Here is a 19,957-nt window from a genome sequence, read left to right on the forward strand (position 1 = left end):
TTCCCCGATCACCCCGTATTTTACTCCGAGCATCATTTTTCTTATTTCCCGACTTGTTAAGTGACAATTTACGTAAAATACCAAAATTACCCTTATTAAATTTGCACTAACACACACCCTCCACAAAAAACACAACATTTCCCCAATTCCAATTAAGGAATTAAGGAACCCTAAATCCCAAATTCAAATAATAATCCCCAATTCATTTGCTTCTCATCCCCTCGATTATTTGCTTTTTTCCTTTTGTGTTTTCAACTCTCTCTCACTCCCTGACTTTCGCCCATGTATGTTGCTTTGTTAAATCTTTTTTCATTTGTTCAATCAATTCATCATCTACTTTAAGGTTTGTATAGTCAATGAATGCAATTAATTCCGTCCCAGATTTTCTTGAAATAGTCAAATTTTCTTTCCAGATTGTTAAATTTTGTCCATTTGTAGGATTAGTATCTGAAAATATATGTAATTCCGTCCCAGATTTTTAATTTCGTCCCAGTTTTGCGTGAAATAGCAGTGGTCACTTAGTTGTGGATATTTCAAATGGATTGAAGAACATGAAACACAATGGCAGAAGGATACAATTTGAATTTTGAAATTTAGGGTTACTTAATTGAATTGGGGAAATGTTGTGGTGTAAATTTAATGAGGGTAGTTTTGAAATTTTACGTAAATCGTCACTTAACAAGTCGGGAAATAATAAAAATGATGCTCGGGATAAAAATACGCGGGTGATTGGGGCATATACGTTAAAGTTTGGGGGTTATTTGTAAAAACGCAAACACGGGGTGGTAATTTGTAAAAAATCGCAAATACGAGGTGGTTATTTGTAATTTTTCCTTAAGATTTAGATATTATTATTACTTTATTAGCTCTATACTCGATAGGCATCAGATAAGAAACGAGAATTATCAAGCTCAACACTAAAAACTAAAATGTGAAATAAGGTACCGGATCTACGCTGAACTTGGTTTCAATCCGCAATAAACACAAGAGTTCGGTTCACATCAAATACGATAACACATTAAAGATAATTTTTTGTTTAGAATTATCCAAGTTCATATTGACTCGATAGGTTACAACTCGGTCATTGCATCCAGTTTGTTTATTTATAACAACCATCTGTATTTTATATACTACAAAGTAATCGCCAAATAGGGCATATCTATTCAATATCGCAGGGGACCCTCAAAATGTCAAGAATGGTCCTGCTTCGAGTCATTATATTTTGGCGTCTTTTATGCCATGAATTTTATGAAACACTCCCATTCCATGAAACCTAGGTTCGACACTGCTCTTAAACTTCATAATCATATTCTACAAATGCCTATACAACACCACCACCAAAACCAAAAATCCGAAATTGCCCTCACTGCGAAGGTTGCCTATCATAGGCAACCTTCACCAACTCGGCAAACTCCCACATCTCTCCTTACGATCCATATCGGAGGGATACGGAGACCTTATGTTGCTCCACCTTGGCACTAAGCCAACTCTTGTCGTCTCATCGGCTAACGGAGCAGAGGAAATCATGAAAACCCATGACACCATCTTTGCAAACCGACCATACTCTAAGATCGCGCGCTTAGTCTTATACGATGGTAAGGACATAGGTTTTGGCAAGTATGGAGAACATTGGAGGAAGCTTAAGAGTTTTTGTGTATTGAATATGCTAAGTAACAAGAAAGTTCGTTCCTTTCGAAAAATCAGGGAAGAAGAAGGTGGGGTCATGGTTGAAATCATCCAAAAATCGACACTAAATTCGCCACTAAATTTGTCCAACGCTTTCGTAAAAACAGTAAGCGATTTGGTGTTCAGGGCGTCGTTTGGAAAAAATTGTGGTGAAGAATATCTTGGACCGCTTTTTAGGCCTTGTTTGGATAGGAAAAAAGGAGGGAAAGGAAGGGGAGGGGGAAGGAGGGAAGAGAAAAGAAGGGAAGGGGAGGGAAGGAAGAATGGAGGAGATGATTTTCCCTCCAAATCTTGCCTATGTTGGTGGGGAAATAATTTGCCTTGTAGGAGGGAAATGGAGGGATCCATTTTCCCTCCCCTTCAAATCCCTCTACCTTCATTTTGCTAACCAAACAATGGATTTCTCATCCTTCCAATTCCCTCCCCTCCCTTTCCCTCCAAATCCCTCAATCCAAACACACCCTAAAAGAATTTAGCGAGGCAGCGCACTCGGGTCATTAATTTTTAGAGATTTCATACCTTGGTTGGGTTGGATTGATGAATTTAGTGGTGTGTTATCTAAGGGAAAGGAAAGTTGCTAGATCGTTAGATTCGTTGATCCAGAAGAGAGTCGAGGAGCATATAAACGGGTTTGATGATGATGGTCGTAACCAAGAAGATAAAATTCAGTACCTTGTAGACGTTCTGCTTGAAAGTCAGAGGAACGATTCATCCATTGATATGGACACTGTCAAAGCACTTTTTATGGTAAATACCTACTTGTACTTAATAGGAATATTTATAATAGTTGGGCCTCAACCATCACTTTAATATTTTGGTTGAGATGGTTCATCTATCATGGTATCAAAGCCGGTATGACCCAAGGTCACGGGTTCAAATTCTGGCAACCTCAAAACTCCTCAAAAACTCGAAGTGGAAACCCAGCACACGGTACGGGGGAGCCGGTGCACAACTAACCACTCTTCATACCCAATGGGCATTTGAATGAGGGAGCGTAATAGGAATATATTTATAATAGTTTTTTTTCTTAAATGAAATTTTCACTTTTGTTAACCAATTTACGTTGAGTTTACAAGACTTTACGAGTTCTTTTTTTAGTTGAGTTTCGAGTTGATATGGCCTGGGCAGAATATGATTACTGCAGGAATAGAGACAACTGCAACGTTACTAGAATGGACAATGTCTGAGTTGCTTATGCACCCGTTAGTCATGAAAAGGGTGCAAGAAGAAGTGAGGGGATTTCTCAGAGAAAAAACTGTAATCGACGAGGATGATTTGAAGGACATGATGTACTTAAAGGCTGTAATCAAGGAGTCACTAAGGCTACATCCTCCAATTCCCTTTCTACTATTTAGAGAACCTTCTGAAGATGCAAGCGTCCAAAACTATGACATTCGTGCTGGAACACAAGTTATCATCAATGCGTGGGCCCTACAAAGACACCCGGCCTATTGGGAAGAACCAGAGGAATTCAGACCGGATAGATTTCTAAACTATTCGGGGCATGATTTTGAATTCATCCCGTTTGGAGCGGGAAGACGAGGCTGCCCTGGGATGCTTTCGCTAATGTTGATGTTGAGCTCGTGTTAGCGAATCTTATTGGTCATTTCAATTGGAAGTTGCCTGATGAGGTGAATGTTGATTCTTTCATGGCTGCAAGTTTTGGCGCCTCATTGCGTAGGCGAGATCCTCTCATGGCCATTCCAACACCTTATTCGAATTATTAGGTGAAGCTAAAACACTCTGAGTATAATTGTTTCTGTATGTTTTGAGTTCTGTGATAGGATTAAGATGGACTTTGATAATTACCAGCTGATGATAATAAGATACACCTGTCCGTGTGTTTATTTGTTCTAATATTCAATCTGAGTTTGGATCGTCGTTTCTTTTAGGAAACGAAGATGTTCCTAATTTATTCCGATTTTGGATCCTCTCCTAAGAATTGGAGGGTCCAATCGCCTCGCATAAGATAATATAATATTTCACTTGTCATTGTCTTTTCCTTCATTTTTCGGTCGAACAATGTTAGGGCGCTACCGGGTGTTACACAATCTCGATACCACCCTAATTAAAATAATCATATATTAACAAATATTCAAGTTAGTTTAGACTTTGGTGCATTGGGCGTAGGGGCAGAAAAGTAAACTTAATTTACATAGCTATATACGACCATCTGCTTGTTTCTTTATCATACAAGGTTTATGCAGTGATAGCCATAGGTTGTAATCATGATTACAGAAGGAGCTACAATTAGCTAATACTTCGTACAAGCAAACAATTCTATAGCCACGAATTTATTGAAGTCGGTTTCTTAGACAACTGTCACAGTGGAAATTCGTTAAATAATCTCACTTTGAATTGCGATTTGATTTCCGTTAGATGTTTCATAATCAAATTTCATTTAAAAGTTGAGTGTATTTTGCATCGTTTTGCTCATCAGTCGATAAAAGCGTGTACTATTATCTTAAGGCGGTCGACGGTGGTCCATCAGAGATTGATATGGCGACTGGCGTGAAACGAAAAACAAGCTTTAGTTGAAGTCAAAGATTACTAAAATACGGTTATTGTAATTCCATTCTTACCCTTAACTAAATAATTGTTTGACTAATCTTGACTAATAAAGTAGGTGAACTATTGAACGTATTATGCTACTTATCTTCTTGGGTAAGTTATAAGTGTTAAATGTTTGGGCTGAAAAGCCAATTTAATCCCAAAAGCCCAACTTAGCCCACAAAGATTAGGTTTGGGCTCGCTAATAGGCCCACACATACCCAACCCACGCATATGGGCTGTTTTTTTTATCCTAGTCCAGCCCAAGTCCAGAAAAATGGAGAAACTTTCTTTTCTTCTTTTACCTCTCATCTCAATCCTAAGCTTCATAATCATACTCTACAAACGACAACACACCATAACCACCACCGCTACCGCCACAAGCCGAAACTCGAAGTTACCCTCGCCACCAAAGTTGCCCATCATAGGCAACCTTCACCAGCTCGGTACAGGTTATCATCAACGCGTGGGCCGTACAACGACATCCAAGTTATTGGGCCATAGCACCTCGTTGCGTAGGTGAGATCCTCTCATGGCCATTCCAACTCCATACTCGACTTTTTAGGTGATCGAAGCAAAAAGACTGTATGTACTATGTAGTACTTGGGTCTATAATAAAGCGCGTCCTTCTGTTTGTTTATATATGTATTGTTGATCTTGTACATTTTACATAACCGTTATCCCCCTCATTCTCGAGTAGCCGCGCTATATATAGCCAACTTATGAACCCACTACAACCATCCATTGTTGAATTCCGTTGTCTCTCCAAGCCCGAGAAATAAGGTGGTGTCTAGTGGTTAAAACTTGGGTTTCATGTTCAAGCCTCTTAAGAGCAATCTTGTGGAGTATTTATGGCCTGAGGCTATGCCTTTTAAACTTCGAGTTTGTCACTCTCGGTCTCGAGTGGCTTACCTGGTATATATGGTTTGCAGGCTATCACGTATATACTCGAGGATTTACACAATATACTCAATGGTTTACCCAGTGTGCACCAAAGGTTGAAGTTGTGCGTTCCCTTACCAAAAAAAAAAAAAAAAAAATTGAACACCTTTGTTTAATATCATCGAAATTGATGGATTTCTGTCTACGACTTGCAAAGTACGGATAATTATAGAATAAGACGGTTTTATAGCATAAGATAGACTCATAGACCTTTAACTGGGAAAACACTGCTCTTTTGGATTAATCTCCAATTATACTTACAAAAAAATTTAGCAGACCAGAGAGTTACAATTTTTGAAAGTTACCCACAAACTTTAGAATTATTCTCGAAAGATTTAATTAAAGATTAGATTAAGTGTTAAGATTTTGAATTTGTTTTCTTGGTCCTTTTAGAACTCATCAATTTATAACAAAGTTCAAATGACAATAAAACCAGTGATAATTAACCAATAAATTGATCTGATCCGACCCGACCTAGCCTATCTGATCTCTAGCATGGTATAAAAAAGGCCAGTACACTCCTATAAACAGTTGTAGGCCAGTACACTCCTATAAACCGTAGTATTACAGAGACAGAAAAGGATGATTCTTGTTTTTGTATTTTGATCCGTGAATAAAAGGTTGGGAGGAAAAAGTGGAATAGGTAGGTAAGGTGAAAAAAAAAAAGGAGTGGCTGTGAAGTGAATAAAGAAAAAACGAGAAAGAGATAAGGAGAAAAGGGAGCTCACAAGCCCGATTGAAGAGTGATAAACGGGGTCGTCGTACCCGATCAAAACAAATTAACTCAACTAGTAAGGGTAGTTGAGGTCGAATCACAAGGAGATCAAGTTTGAGTATTAGTTTTGTCTTAGATTATAAGTTAGCTACGTGAATCATGAGTAAGATTGATAATAAGCTAAATGACTAAACTAAAGTAACTAACTAAGACTACTAAACTAAGTAAACAAGTAATGAAAAGTGATTTAAACAATAAAGGAAAGCCTTTGGTCCGATCTCACCTCCGACATGTTCATTTACTATCATAATCCCGTTATTTAGTTATTAAGGTAATGTGTAAAGTGGAAAACGCCTCTAATTTGCCTACTAACTCCCTCTCGGGTTCATAATAGGACACTAGCTATCCCAACTAACCCCCTCTCGGGTTCGAAAGTCGGTATCCCAAGTTTAATACCCAACTACCCGAAAACACATGTAATTCTCAAGGTAGCCTAGTATTGACTAAGGTCATTAAGCCCACGTCGGTTTCCGGGTCATCCCTCCCCTTCTCTCGAAGGTTGATTTCAAACACAAGATTAGGGGTGCCCTCCCTTGGTTCTCCCTCTCGGTCTCAACCTAGGTTGGCAATTAAACTTAAATATGGTAACCCGATTCCCAACCTAATCGGCTCCCGCCAATGGACAAGGGTCAAGAGTCAATACTTACCACAAATAAGCACAAGACAAATCAAGTCTCCTAATCAACCTTACTACACCCCCAGCAACTAACTAAAATGGGATTTAATCAAATAACATACACATGTCGGGGCTAAATCGAACCCTAGTGAGAAGACTACTCACTAATCATACTTGAATTAACATAACACATAAACAACCATTATAAACATGGTATTAAATGAAATAAAATGATAAAGATTGAAACTTTAACTAATCTAATAATTAAACATGAATAAATTAACACTAAACATTAGTAAGAGTAATAAAGACTAAAACTTTAACTAATTAAAGTAATTACACTAGTTAAAAACATAACAATAAGTAAAGGAATGAGAGAAAATAATACCAACTTGAATTAAAAAGGGATTGAAAAGGTAGATCTTCATACAATATTGTAAATTAAGACGATAATCTAAATCTATATTAAGATAAATAAAGAAAGATGGGATTTTTGTGGGAATTTTTGAAGATGAAAATGTTGAATTAATCCTATCTACTACTGCTACTCTATTCTCCGTCTTCTGTTTCGTTCCTTTCAACTGCCCAGAACAAAGACAAAATGACGGCTCTCCCTTTTCACTCTTCCGTCCCAGCAACAAAAATGAAGATGTCGTCTCCTTTGTTAATCCCAAATCCAAGGGACTAAAGAGCCCATCAGAATGGTACATAAATAAAAGTCCAAAAATGTGGGTGGTGGAAAAAAAGCATTGATATTTTGTCCACCAATTTGTCCATAAATCAAACATTATCAAAATGGCCAGCTTCGAAATGAAAGGCTCACACAGTCACATATGAAGTCCATCATTGGTGTCAAAATAAGGAGACGCAATAGCTGAGCACAATGTGCTCGGTCCGTTTCGGCTCGTTTCGTCATATCGCTCCTCTATTCCGCGTTTTATTTCCGAAGCGATGCCTACAAAGATTAAATTAACAAAAGCACTACCAAAATCACAAGAAATAATATGAAATAATTTTATTTAAAATCAATCGGCCAATGTACGATATAAGACTAAAATGGATCGATTAAACTAAAACGAGTAATTAATTAGATAGAATAAGGGACAAAATGGGGGTTAAAAATCGGTAAATTACGGTCAGGACGGGTAGAGAGGAGCTAAGTTTGAAGAGGTCCAATACCTATTCCTCAAGCAACTCCCAAAGATAGGTCTGAGCACTTCGGCACACAAACCCAAACCCGCACAAGAACAACCCAATTAGCAGGCCAGACAAGAAAATGCAAGGACAACAAGCAAGGTCCAATTACCTAGCCCAAGCCACAAGAATACGAAAAAATTTCAACTATCCATCCCACATTTTTTTGCCAAAAAACACCCTCTTAACTCACCCTGCGCACTTTTATATTGGGTACTCATATTTTCACGGGATGAATAGACCAATCCACGGGAAATATGAGAACTATGCCTGTAGCGCCCTTTAAATATATTGCCGATTTTGCATGGGGCCCGCAATAAAACAACTTTTTAGGGGTATGATAACTTAGATTGTCCGTGGCTTAGTTTATTCACTCCGTGAATTCATCAGCACCCTTTATATAAGGAGGGATATTTGTTTAATATATAAAATAGTACATCGTTGTCTAAAAAAAGACATTGACAAGAAACTTCATAAATTTACTTTGACTTTAGTGGATCCTACAGTTAGATGTGAAGTGTGAAATTCATTTTTGACGGAAATGTGACGGCAGACAGATGGATATCAAATTCTTAACTAGAAAAATTTAAAGCTTGGGTTATTGTTGAAAAAAATATGCAAAGTTCAGTCCATTATTTTAGGCTTCACTCGTTTTTAAAATAATACTCTGTATTAAATGAGGTGAAGAGTTGTCTAGGGTTTCCTAGGGCTCCGTCTTAATCTTCTTCGTTTTCTCCTCTGGTTCGAGGCTCCTCTCACGATTTTTATCGTGAGATTGGGCAACGCTTTTGTTTTTTCTTTTTGCTTTTTCTTTTCTGTGCAGGTGCTAATGGAAGGCGGATCGAGGGGTCAACACCGGGACGGGAAGGAGCCAATGGGCACGGCCGACGGCTTATTTGAATGGGATGATGAAGGGTCTTCGACTGAAGGTCACGAGAAGATTCTCCTTGTGGGGAAGTTATGGGCATCGAGAGCGATCAATGTGAAAGCCGCCGTCGAGACGATGATTAAGTTATGGAACCCTTCAAAGCCGGTTATGGGTAATGTCCTCGACGCAAAAGAAAAGACTTTCATCTTTCGATTCGAAGCAGAACGCGATAGGGCACGAGTTTTGGAAGGACAACCATGGCATTTCGACAAGTTTATGTGGTGCTTTAACGAACCCAATCAATCAGGTAAAGTTACGGACACATCTCTGGTTCGATTTCCAATTTGGGCACGGGTATATGACCTACCCATTACGGGGAGGACCTGTAGTTCTAATGCGAAGCGATTGGGGGATTGTTTGGGGAAGTTTATCAACTTCGAACATGGTCCAAACCCGGAACTTGACTGGGCTATTCGCGTCCGTGTGCTATATGATATTAGAGACCCGCTTAAAGCTGTTATTCCTATTCGTATGAAGGGAGGACAAACTGTTTCGTTTAATGTGAAATATGAACGCCTTCCGACTTTTTGCTATGGGTGTGGGTTGATTGGGCATGGGGAGAAGGATTGCGAGGACGGTCCGTATGAGGAGGAGGACCTGAAATATGGGGAATGGTTACGTGCTTCGCCTTGGAAAGTCACTAAAACGGTCAAGGAAGGGAGTGGTAGAGTTGCGAGAAACTTAAACACGAAATTCGATGAAATGAAGGTGGGCGAGTCTGAAGATGTTATAAACTCTATGATCACGAAGCCTCAAAATATTGCTCTAGACCTAAAAGCCAAGAAGAATGTGCGGAATGAGAGGTGTCAAAGCGGTAGTGTGAGGGAGTATGCGGATGATTGTAGGGACGTTGGCCCTATTAAAATCCAAGGGCAGGACCAGGGAGGCAGAAAGAATGGGGTCATGGGGGAGGGTGATGCAAGTGGACAGCTGGATACGGGAGTAGGAGAAGGGTTGGATAGTGGCTGCTCTGATAGTGTCGATGTGGGGTCAATGGAAACGGATGGGCAGGTGGTGGAGGCCGTGGTGGTGTCAGTGGAAGCGGGTAAGGATACGGGTGGGGAGAGGAGTGGTAGGGGTTGGCGTAGGTTTATGAGGAATGGTGATAGTTGTGAGGGACGAGAGAAATCGAAGTTGGCTGGGGATCAAGAAGCTATTAAGAGGGGCAGGGAGGAAGAAGAGGGTGAGGAGGCACAAAAGAGGGTTCGCATAAACTTAGACGGGGGCGTCTTAATACCTGAGGCGGAGGTTGAAGGTGGTCAGCCCCGTTGGGCCCAATGAATGCTTTAAGTATTAACTGCCGGGGCTTGGGCAACCCCGATGCAATGTGTGCGCTCTGTGCGTTGGTGCGGAAGGAGGCCCCGACCATACTTTTCTTATGTGAAACTAAATTGTGTGGTCGTGATATGAGGAAGGTGAAGGAGAAATTAGATGGTTATTTCGGGATTGAAGTAGATAGTGTGGGTCGGTCTGGTGGTCTAGCGATGCTTTGGCGTAAGGATGTCGACTGTTCCTTTATGTCGGCCTCAGTTCACCATATGGATTTTTCTATTAAATCTAAAGAAGGGGAGTGGAGAATTACGGGGTTTTATGGTTGGCCGGCTGTTTCAGATCGTCATCTTTCATGGGAATTACTTCGGCTTCTTAGTAGACAGTCACAGCTGCCTTGGGTTTGTCTAGGTGATTTTAACGAAATTCTTTATTCGACGGAGATGATAGGTGGTAGTAGGTCTCAGAGACAGATGAACAATTTCAGGGATGCTATTGATGACTGTGGGCTCAGGGATGTACCATGGGAGGGATACAACTTCTCGTTTGATAATGGGTAAGCCGGGGACGCGAATAGACAGTGCATGCTTGATAGGGCTCTTCGCACGGCTGCTTGGACTGATTTATTCCCTTTTGCCAGGCTATTCTATTTGGCTAGGGAATGGTCAGACCACGCACCCATTAAATTGGTTCTAAATAGAAGGGATATTGAAGAGCCGAGACCTCGTAAATTCAGGTTCGAACAGATTTGGGTTGGAGCGGAGGGGTGCAGTGATGCGGTGGACAGAGGGGTCGAGAAAGGAGGTGGGAAATTGGTACGGGTTTTGCAGGAGTGTGCGAGAGAGTTGCGTGATTGAAGGGGCATGAACATCAACGGTATTGGCAAGAATATAGGGAGAAAACTTAAGCAAGTGGAAAAGTTAAACACGTGTTTGAGGACGACTGAGAATGTGCAGCGAAGGAAGAAGCTTTTGGCCGAGATAGCTGAGTTGAGACGCAAGGAGGAGCAATTTTGGAGGCAACGGTCCCGGGCTTTGTGGTTGAAAGATGATGACAAAAATACAAAGTTCTTTCATACACGTGCATCGGAGAGGAAAAGAAAGAATCACATAGCTAAGCTCGTTGATGATGAGGGGCGGGTTCGGGAAGGGGATGATCAAGTAGCTCAAGTAGCTAATTTATATTTCCAGGAGCTGTTTTCTTCCTCAAATCCCACGGTGCCAGCTGGGGTATTGGCGGGTTTGGAGGGCAGAGTCACAAACGGCATGAATGAGGAGCTAAGGCGAGAATATACGGAAGAGGAGGTGATCAAAGCCTTAAATCAAATGCATCCGTTAAAGGCTCCGGGTCCGGATGGGATGAATGGGCTTTTCTACCAAACATATTGGAGCTCGGTTGGACCGGATGTGATAACTGCTGTACTGGCTATTTTGCGGGGTCATAAATCAGCTCGGGAATTGAACAAGACTAACATTGTTCTTATTCCTAAGAAGAAAGCTCCCGATAAAATTCGTGACTTCCGCCCTATAAGCCTCTGCAACGTTGCGTATAAGTTGGTATCAAAAGTCCTCGCAAACCGTTTGAAGTCCTTTCTTGGTGAAATAGTTTCGGAAAATCAAAGTGCTTTTACTCCCGGGCGAGCGATTTCGGATAATGTCATGATTGCTTTTGAAGTGTTTCATTATATGAAATATTTAAACAATATTGAAGGATACATGGCTATTAAATTGGATATGGCAAAGACGTATGATCGAGTAGAGTGGATTTTTTTGGAGCGTGTGTTGAGTATACTGGGTTTCTGTCGAAGCTGGATTGATCGTATTATGGACTGTGTGTCGACGGTCTCATTTTCGGTTCTTATTAACGGCTGTCCATTGCCCGAGTTTCGACCTAAGAGAGAGCTAAGACAAGGCGACCCCCTTTCACCATACTTGTTTATCTTATGTGCTGAAGTATTATCTAGTCTGGTGAGACGGGCTGTGGAGTCCAATTCCTTACACGGCGTCCGAATATGGCCAAGTGCTCACCGATTTCGCATTTGTTTTTTGCCGATGACAGTATCTTTTTCGCTAAGGCCGCGGTGGAGGAGGTTGAGGTAATCCAGTCCATTCTACATAGCTATGAGAGTGCTTTCGGTCAGCTAGTCAGTTTGGATAAAACTACCATGTCTTTTAGTAAAGGGGTTCCTCGACAGAAGCGGAGCAATTTGGCAACAAGATTGGGCATTGTGATGGTGGAGGAGCAGGAGCGGTATCTAGGTCTTCCCACGGTAATTGGGCGCTCCAAAAAAGTGCTCACGAATATCATGCGAGATAAGCTTAGTAAGTGTTTGTCCTGTTGGAAAGGGAAAACATTGTCTAGGACGGGTAAGGAGGTCCTTATAAAGGCAGTAGCTAATTCGCTCCCTACCTATGTTATGAGTATTTTCAAAATTCCCGTCAACTTTTGTGATGAACTGAGGTCGATGATATCTCGTTTTTGGTGGGGCCATGAGGAAGGAAAGAGGGGGATCTCGTGGGTTGCGTGGAGGAAGCTAACCCAATCGAAGAGTTTGGGGGGAGTGGGTTTCCGGGACTTCCACTTGTTCAATATGGCTCTTATAGGCAAGCAAGTTTGGAGACTTTTAACCGAGCCAAATGGTTTATGGGCGAGAGTTATGCGTGCCAAATATTTCCCAGGGAGCGATGTCCTTAAAGCGGAATTGGGTTCTCATCCAAGTTACACCTGGAGAGGAATTCTTGAAGCTAGAGACTTACTCATGGATGGTTGGCGGGTTCGGATAGGAGATGGGCTAACGACTAGAGTCTGGAAGGATGGGTAGATCCCTGACTCCCATACGGGTCTTATTCTATCCCCGAGGGTTGTGGGTCACGAAGATATGGTAGTGGCAGGGCTGTTAGATGCTAATGGAGTGTGGCGGGATGATTTAATCAACTCACTTTTCCTGAGCTTTGAACGTGATCGAATATACAGTATTCGGATTAGTACTCAGCGTCCTAGTGACTCTTGGTTTTGGGTTGCGGAAAAGGATGGCATTTATACGGTGAAATCTGCCTATAGACGGCTGGTAGGGGACAAGAGTGAGCTCGAAGTGGGAGGGGCTTCGAATTGGGTTAGGGAAAAATGGCTATGGAATCGGCTCTGGAAAATCCCGGTGTGGCCACGAGTGAAGCTCTTCTTTTGGCAGCTGTGCAGCGAAGCTTTGGCAACTAGAGCGAACATCGCGGCTCGAATTCGAGGTGAGTGTCTTTTATGCTCTTTTTGTAATTCACGTCTTGAGTCGAGTCTCCATATTTTTCGTGATTGCAGTTTGGCTAGACGGGTTTGGGAAGGTCTTGGGATGGAGGAGGATGATGGTGAGGATGGGGGAGGAGTGAGGGACTGGATTGAAGCACGGTGGAGGGAGATGGGACCCCGAGAGCAAGCTAGACTAATGGTTGGGTGTTGGGCTTTGTGGGAGCACCGGAATAAAGTCGTCTTTGATGATCGGGAACCGGATCATAGGAGTGTAGTGAGGAGAGTTGTGGAGGTGATGGACGAAATGGAAGGAGGTACGGCTGGTGTGAGGAAGGGGGATGTGGCTCGGGCAGAGGAGGAGGGAGAGCGTGCTCGATGGTTGAAATAAACGTTGATGCTGGCGTGAAGGAAGGGGAGGGGGTGAGCTTGGGGGTGGTTTGTCGTGATGGGCAAGGGGTCGTTAAGTGGGGTATATCGTCTGTTTTGTCGCAAGTGTGGGATCCTACGATGGCGGAAGCAATGGCGGTCCTCGAAGGTGTCACGGAGGCGATTCAAAGAGGATATACAAGGGTGGTTGTGGAAAGCGATTGCCTCCCGGTTATTAAAGCTCTAAAGAAGAGATCGAGTGGTCGAAGTTCTTTAAATTTAGTTTTTGATGATATTTTGTCGCTTTGTAATTCCTTTATTTCGGTTGTTTGGTCGTACACTAGTAGGAACAATAACAATGTGGCGCACGCGCTAGATCACGTGTCACCTAGAGTAGTTGGTAGAGTAGTGTGGTCAGATGGTTTACCATCGGTCGCAAGTTCGTTTGTCATCGTTGATTCATTATTAATGAAGTAAGCCTTAGGGCTTTCCCTTTCAAAAATAAAATAAAATAAAATAAAATAATACTCCGTATTTTGTTAGGTGGTAGATTATGAGACCCATTTAAAAAGGAGAAAAAAATCTTGTCATTGTTGAAATTAGTTCTTAAAAATCAAGTTTGTTATTTGGTGAGATGGGACTGATGTGTTAAAAGACAATGGACATGGAAGGACACGTAACACGGCATCCTATGAAATTTAGGACACGGGACACAATATTCCATGAAATGAGCGATTAAGATCGAGGTAGTATATTTTATAGTTATAAACGTACTATTTTAGTTTTGTAAAAGTATTTGATATCAAATTTAAATAAGTGAAGGTAAAACTTGATCTTGACTATAAATCATTCTCATTTCCAACCCAAAGTCATATTCAAACCAATCTCTTTCGACATCTTATTCCTCCTCTTAAACACACCATTCACCCCAATTCAACTCATTTCCACACTATAAAACAACGCGTACTACTATTCACCTTAAATTTAACTTGGTTCCATTTGAAAGTGTGTCTAAAATGTGTCCAAATACCATGGACACATATCTGAGACGTGCCCAAATACCATGACCACGTACCCAATTAAATGAAGAAAGTTAAACACGGCTTTATAGGCATCCGACACGTTTAGGCGCGTGTTCCACGAGTGTCGATGTTCGACATGGTGTCGGACACGGGACGACTGATTAAGAGGAGTATCCGTGCTATCTAACCAAGTCATATGTATTTTGATCGAAATGCTTGCACTGATTTTGATGCTGACGAGATTTGAACGCAGATCATGAACATCAATCACCTTTCATGACATTACCAATTATACTCCATAATTAACACTACTCGGCCGAGTAGGCTCTACTCGGTCGAGTATACAACTTAATAAAATCCGTAGTATTACACTTATTTACATATTAAGCATATCCATTTTATTACTCTCTTCATTCCACTTTTATTGTCCACTTTTTTCAAAAATTTATTTCAAATTAATTGTCATATTTCTAAATTCGGTATGCTAAAATGGGTGAACTGCTGTTAGTACCCTTAAGCTTTTAACTACCACTCCTCTATCAAAATGACATTGTCCTCATCCTTCATAATTGAAAGGGTAGATTAGTAATTTTATATCTATTTCTTAAATCTTCCTAAAATTGAAAAGTGGACAATAAGTAGAGAACGGATGGAGTACCGAGTATTTATCATGATTTGTACCTACTTTATTATTAATAGTGTCATTTTTTTTTTAAATTGTAAAATGATCTTCAAATAAACTTATTGAGAGAACATCTCTAAAAAAGCTCGCTGATCAAGGCTAAAACCACATTCTACATTTTACATTTACCCAACTATTTTAAAATCCGTGTAACACACGGGCAACACACGAGTATTTTAGTATTTTCAGGTTATATTAATCTCATTATTCTTTTTTCGTTCAAATCTTAATTTTTTTTTCTATTGTGTAATTCTTGGTGCTACACTATATCAAGAATTCCAATAACGAATATGAATCTTGACTTTAAATTTAAAAAATAAATGAAAGAATTGTGTAAGCTAAACACACTAATAACAAAGATTGAGATATTGGACTATTAGATTTTAAAACCGTAATATCTGACTTTGTTTTCCAAAACAATAGAAAACTAAAGACTAATTAGTTATAACTTATAATAACTAGGCCTTCGAATTAGTTTTCATTTAAGGCCTTTGAAATCCTTGACACAACCCTAAATACAATAATAGTGACAACTAACTCGTTTAGTTTAATAACTCTTTCACAAATAGTGTCTCCCACACAAAATCAGAGTGGATAGTTCAAGTGGGTGGGAAATGGATTCCCTCATTTGCCCTCTCACTTGCATTTAGTGAGAGGAGCACTATCCGTCTACAACTTTAGACGGATAATGCCCGTCTACAATGAGACAGATTGAGAATCATTCCCTAATACTTTTTTGTATTCATCACTAATTGAGTTATTAATAAGTGATTACTCTATCTGTTCCAATCAATAGTTATCTATTTAATTTTTTAGTTTAGGATATTTTAATTAATAGTTACTCTCTCCGTCCCGGTCATTTGTTGTGTTTTGGTTTGGCACAAAGACCAAGGAAATGGGAAATGGGTCAATTACTAAATAACATGTGAAATAAATTGAATGTGAATGACCAAATTACTCATCAAATTCATTCTTAAAATAGATAGGACAACAAATGACTGAGACTCTCAAAATGGAAAAGGACAACAAATAACCGAGATTAATCTTACAAGCTAATACTCGTACCTTTTTCAGTACGTCTTGCTCCAGACAGGTCTTTTTGGTCTGAAATAATAAGACAGGATTTTATAACCATTTTACAATTAAATGTGACCACTATTGAAAAACCAGTTACCATAAACTATAACACTACCTATATCATTGTGGTTACTTTTAACTATAAAATGATCGATCACGTATGCACGTTTGAAAAATAAGACGAAAAGTGTTCGTCTGAAACAAGAATTTGTGTACCTTTTTAGTTTATTATACTGATTTCTGTAAACCACCATCACGGGTTTAAAAAATTGATATGTCTCAATAAAATGAGTGAATAATTAACCAAGAATTTTCTTTTTTTGTTTAAATAAACACACTTATGTCACGAGTGAGAATCAAACTCCTGATTTTGTAGTTGGAATAAGAAAGCTTTTACTATTTGGTTAACTCTTGTTCTCATTAACCAAGAAATTTGAAGTAGATCATACTCTACCTGAACCAATTGATGTCGCATTAACGTCCCAAACCCATCATAACCAATTCGCGTGTAATTATATTAAGCAGATAAAATACGAGTCTGAAATAACCTGACCAAAACCAACAAGGCCAAGTAGACCCGGCAAACTGATCGGACCCAAATAATTTGACCCAACACCTGAACTGAGGACCCGAGCATGATCCAAAACCCGAACTAACCCAAACGAATTTTTCCTGACCCGAATGTTTATTGATGCAAACTAGCGATTAACCTTAAATGACTTGATTATAATATACTCAAAAATAACTCGAACCGGAATTGACCCAACCCGACCAGACCATGGCTAAATTCTTACTAAGCCAAAAGACCAAAAGTCATCCAACCTGACCCGAACTCGCTCGATTGACCCATTTGCCGGGCCTACGACCAAGTACCAACCAGATTGTCGACATGGTATGAGGAAACGCTTGAATGCTTCTTTTTTTTATTAATAGAAGGGATAAAATCCCAGAGACCTACAGAGAGTAGAGTCCCAGAAAATTCACAAGAAGCAGAAATATAACCAAACGAGTACAAAAATAAACAATCCATCCTTTTCATCCCTTTCAACACGAAAAACTTGCGTACTAGTATCACGCACCAAGCCTCCTTTGCATAATCCTTTTCTCCTTCTATAAGTAGTAGTAGTGCAATGCTTCTATAAGTAGTAGTAGTGCAAGTGATGATTACAAGAAGCAAATCAGATAAATGGATAACGTGACCATAGTAGTACAAAGTTTAGGGAAACTCCCTTTTCTTCATCTAGCTCTCATCATTTCACTCCTAACCTTCATAATCATATTCTACAAATGCCTATACAACACCACCACCAAAACCAAAAATCCGAAATTGCCCTCGCCGCCAAGGTTGCCTATCATAGGCAACCTTCACCAACTCGGCAAACTCCCACATCGCTATTTACGATCCTTATCGGAGAGATATGGAGACCTTATGTTGCTCCACCTTGGCACCAAGCCAACTCTTGTCGTCTCATCTGCAAACGGAGCAGAGGAAATCATGAAAACCCATGACATCGTCTTTGCAAACCGACCATACTCTAAGATCGCGCGCTTAATCTTGTATGATGGTAAGGACATAGCTTTTGGCAAGTATGGAGAGCGCTGGAGGAAGATTAAGAGTATTTGTGTATTGAACATGTTAAGCAACAAAAAAGTTCGTTCCTTTCGAAAAATCAGGGAAGAAGAAGTTGGGCTCATGGTTGAAAGCATCCAAAAATCGACACCCAATTCGGCACTAAATTTGTCCGACGCTTTAGTAAAAACAGTAACCGGTTTGGTGTTCAGGGTGTCCTTTGGACAAAATTACGATGAAGAGTATTTTGGACCGGTTTTAAAAGAATTTTTTGAGGCACTCGGGTCATTGATTATTGGAGACTTCATACCTTGGTTGGGTTGGATTGATGAATTTAGTGGTGTGTTATCTAAGGGCAGGAAAGTTGCTAGATCATTAGATTCGTTGATCGAGAAGATAGTCGAGGAGCATATGAACGGGTTTGATGATGATGGTCGTAACCAAGAAGATAAAATTCAGTACCTTGTAGACGTTCTGCTTCAAAGTCAGAGGAACGATTCATCCATAGATATGGACACTGTCAAAGCACTTCTTATGGTAAATACCTACTCGTACTGATACTATTCTCTTCGTCTTAATCATTTGTTTTTTTTTTAATGAAATTTTCACTTTGGTTAGCCAATTTACGTTGGGTTTACAAGACTTTACGAGTTCTTTTTTTAGTTGAGTTTCGAGTTGATATGGTCTGCGCAGGATATGATTACTGCAGGAATAGAGACAACTGCAACGTTACTAGAATGGACAATATCGGAGTTGCTTATGCACCCGTTGGTCATGAAAAGGGTGCAAGAAGAAGTGAGGGGATTTCTCATAGATAAAACTGTAATCGACGAGGATGATTTGAAGGACATGATGTACTTAAAGGCCGTAATCAAGGAGTCACTAAGGCTACATCCTCCATTTCCCTTTCTACCATTAAGAGAACCTTCTGAAGATGCACGAGTCCAAAACTATGACATTCGTGCTGGAACACAAGTTATCATCAATGTGTGGGCCATACAACGACACCCGGCCTATTGGGAAGAACCAGAGGAGTTCAGACCAGAGAGATTTCTTAACTATTCGGGGCATGACTTTGGATTCATTCCGTTTGGAGGGGGAAGACGAGGCTGCCCTGGGATTGCTTTCGCTAATGTTGAAGCTGAACTCGCGTTAGCGAATCTTGTAGGTCACTTCAATTGGAAGTTGCCTGATGAGGTGAATGTTGATTCTTTCATGGCTGAAAGTTTTGGCACCTCATTGCGTAGGCGAGATCCTCTCATGGCCATTCCAACACCATATTCAAATCATTAGGTGAGGCAAAAACACTCTGTGTATGTTTGTTTCTGTATGTTTTAAAGTACTATGATAGTATGATATGATAAATAATTACCAGCTGATGATAATGAGATAGTCCTGTCCGTCAGTAAGTAGATTATACATCTGATGTAGTACATCAGATGGTATAGTTTTTGAGTATTAAGATAAAGTTTTTGAGTTTTAATCTAAAATTTTTGAGTTTTATTTTAAAGTTTTTGAGTTTATTTACTTAAATTTTTGAGTTTAATCGCAGAAAAGTAAACTTAATTTACATAGCTATATACGACCATCTGCTTGTTTCTTGATCATACAAGGTTTATGCAGTGATAGACATGGGTTGTAATCATGATTACAGAAGGAGCTACAATTAGCTAATACTTCGTATAAGCAAACAATTCTGTAGCCATGAATTTATTGGAGTCGGTTTCTTTGACAACTGTCACAGTGGAAATTCGTTAAATAATCTCACTTTGAATTGCGATTTGATTTCTGTTAGATGTTTCATAATCAAATTTCATTCAAAAGTTGAGTGTATTTTGCATCGTTTTGCTCATCAATCTATAAAAGCGTGTACTATTAGCTTACGACGGTCGACGGTGGCCCATCAGAGATTGATATGGCGGCTGGCGTGAAACGAAAAACAAGCTTTAGTTGAAGGCAAAGATTACTAAAATACGGTTATTGTAATTCCATTCTTGCCCTTAACTAAATAATGGTTTGACTAATCTTGACTAATAAAGTAGG

General features: G+C 40.0%; 2 protein-coding genes and 1 long non-coding RNA gene across 3 annotated transcripts; 2 read left to right on the forward strand and 1 right to left on the reverse strand.

Moving 5' to 3' along the window:
- Positions 1-6,864: 6,864 nt before the first annotated feature.
- LOC141645855 (uncharacterized) lies at positions 6,865-8,073 on the reverse strand. The gene is made up of 2 exons (XR_012545185.1): positions 7,749-8,073; positions 6,865-7,524 (listed from the first exon to the last, which is right to left on the reverse strand). It is a non-coding gene; the product is annotated as an uncharacterized LOC141645855 (long non-coding RNA).
- Positions 8,074-12,838: 4,765 nt separating this feature from the next.
- Positions 12,839-13,585, forward strand: LOC141648569 (uncharacterized). Its single transcript, XM_074457298.1, has one exon. The coding sequence runs from the start codon at positions 12,839-12,841 to the stop codon at positions 13,583-13,585; it is 747 nt and encodes a 248-aa protein (XP_074313399.1).
- Positions 13,586-17,480: 3,895 nt separating this feature from the next.
- Positions 17,481-19,424, forward strand: LOC141646924 (cytochrome P450 736A117-like). Its single transcript, XM_074454929.1, has 2 exons — positions 17,481-18,451; positions 18,608-19,424. The coding sequence occupies exons 1-2, from the start codon at positions 17,531-17,533 to the stop codon at positions 19,205-19,207; spliced, it is 1,521 nt and encodes a 506-aa protein (XP_074311030.1). The 5' UTR covers positions 17,481-17,530; the 3' UTR covers positions 19,208-19,424.
- Positions 19,425-19,957: the final 533 nt, after the last annotated feature.

The sequence above is a fragment of the Silene latifolia genome, chromosome 3 (genome assembly GCF_048544455.1).
Source record: "Silene latifolia isolate original U9 population chromosome 3, ASM4854445v1, whole genome shotgun sequence".
Lineage (NCBI taxonomy): Eukaryota > Viridiplantae > Streptophyta > Magnoliopsida > Caryophyllales > Caryophyllaceae > Silene > Silene latifolia.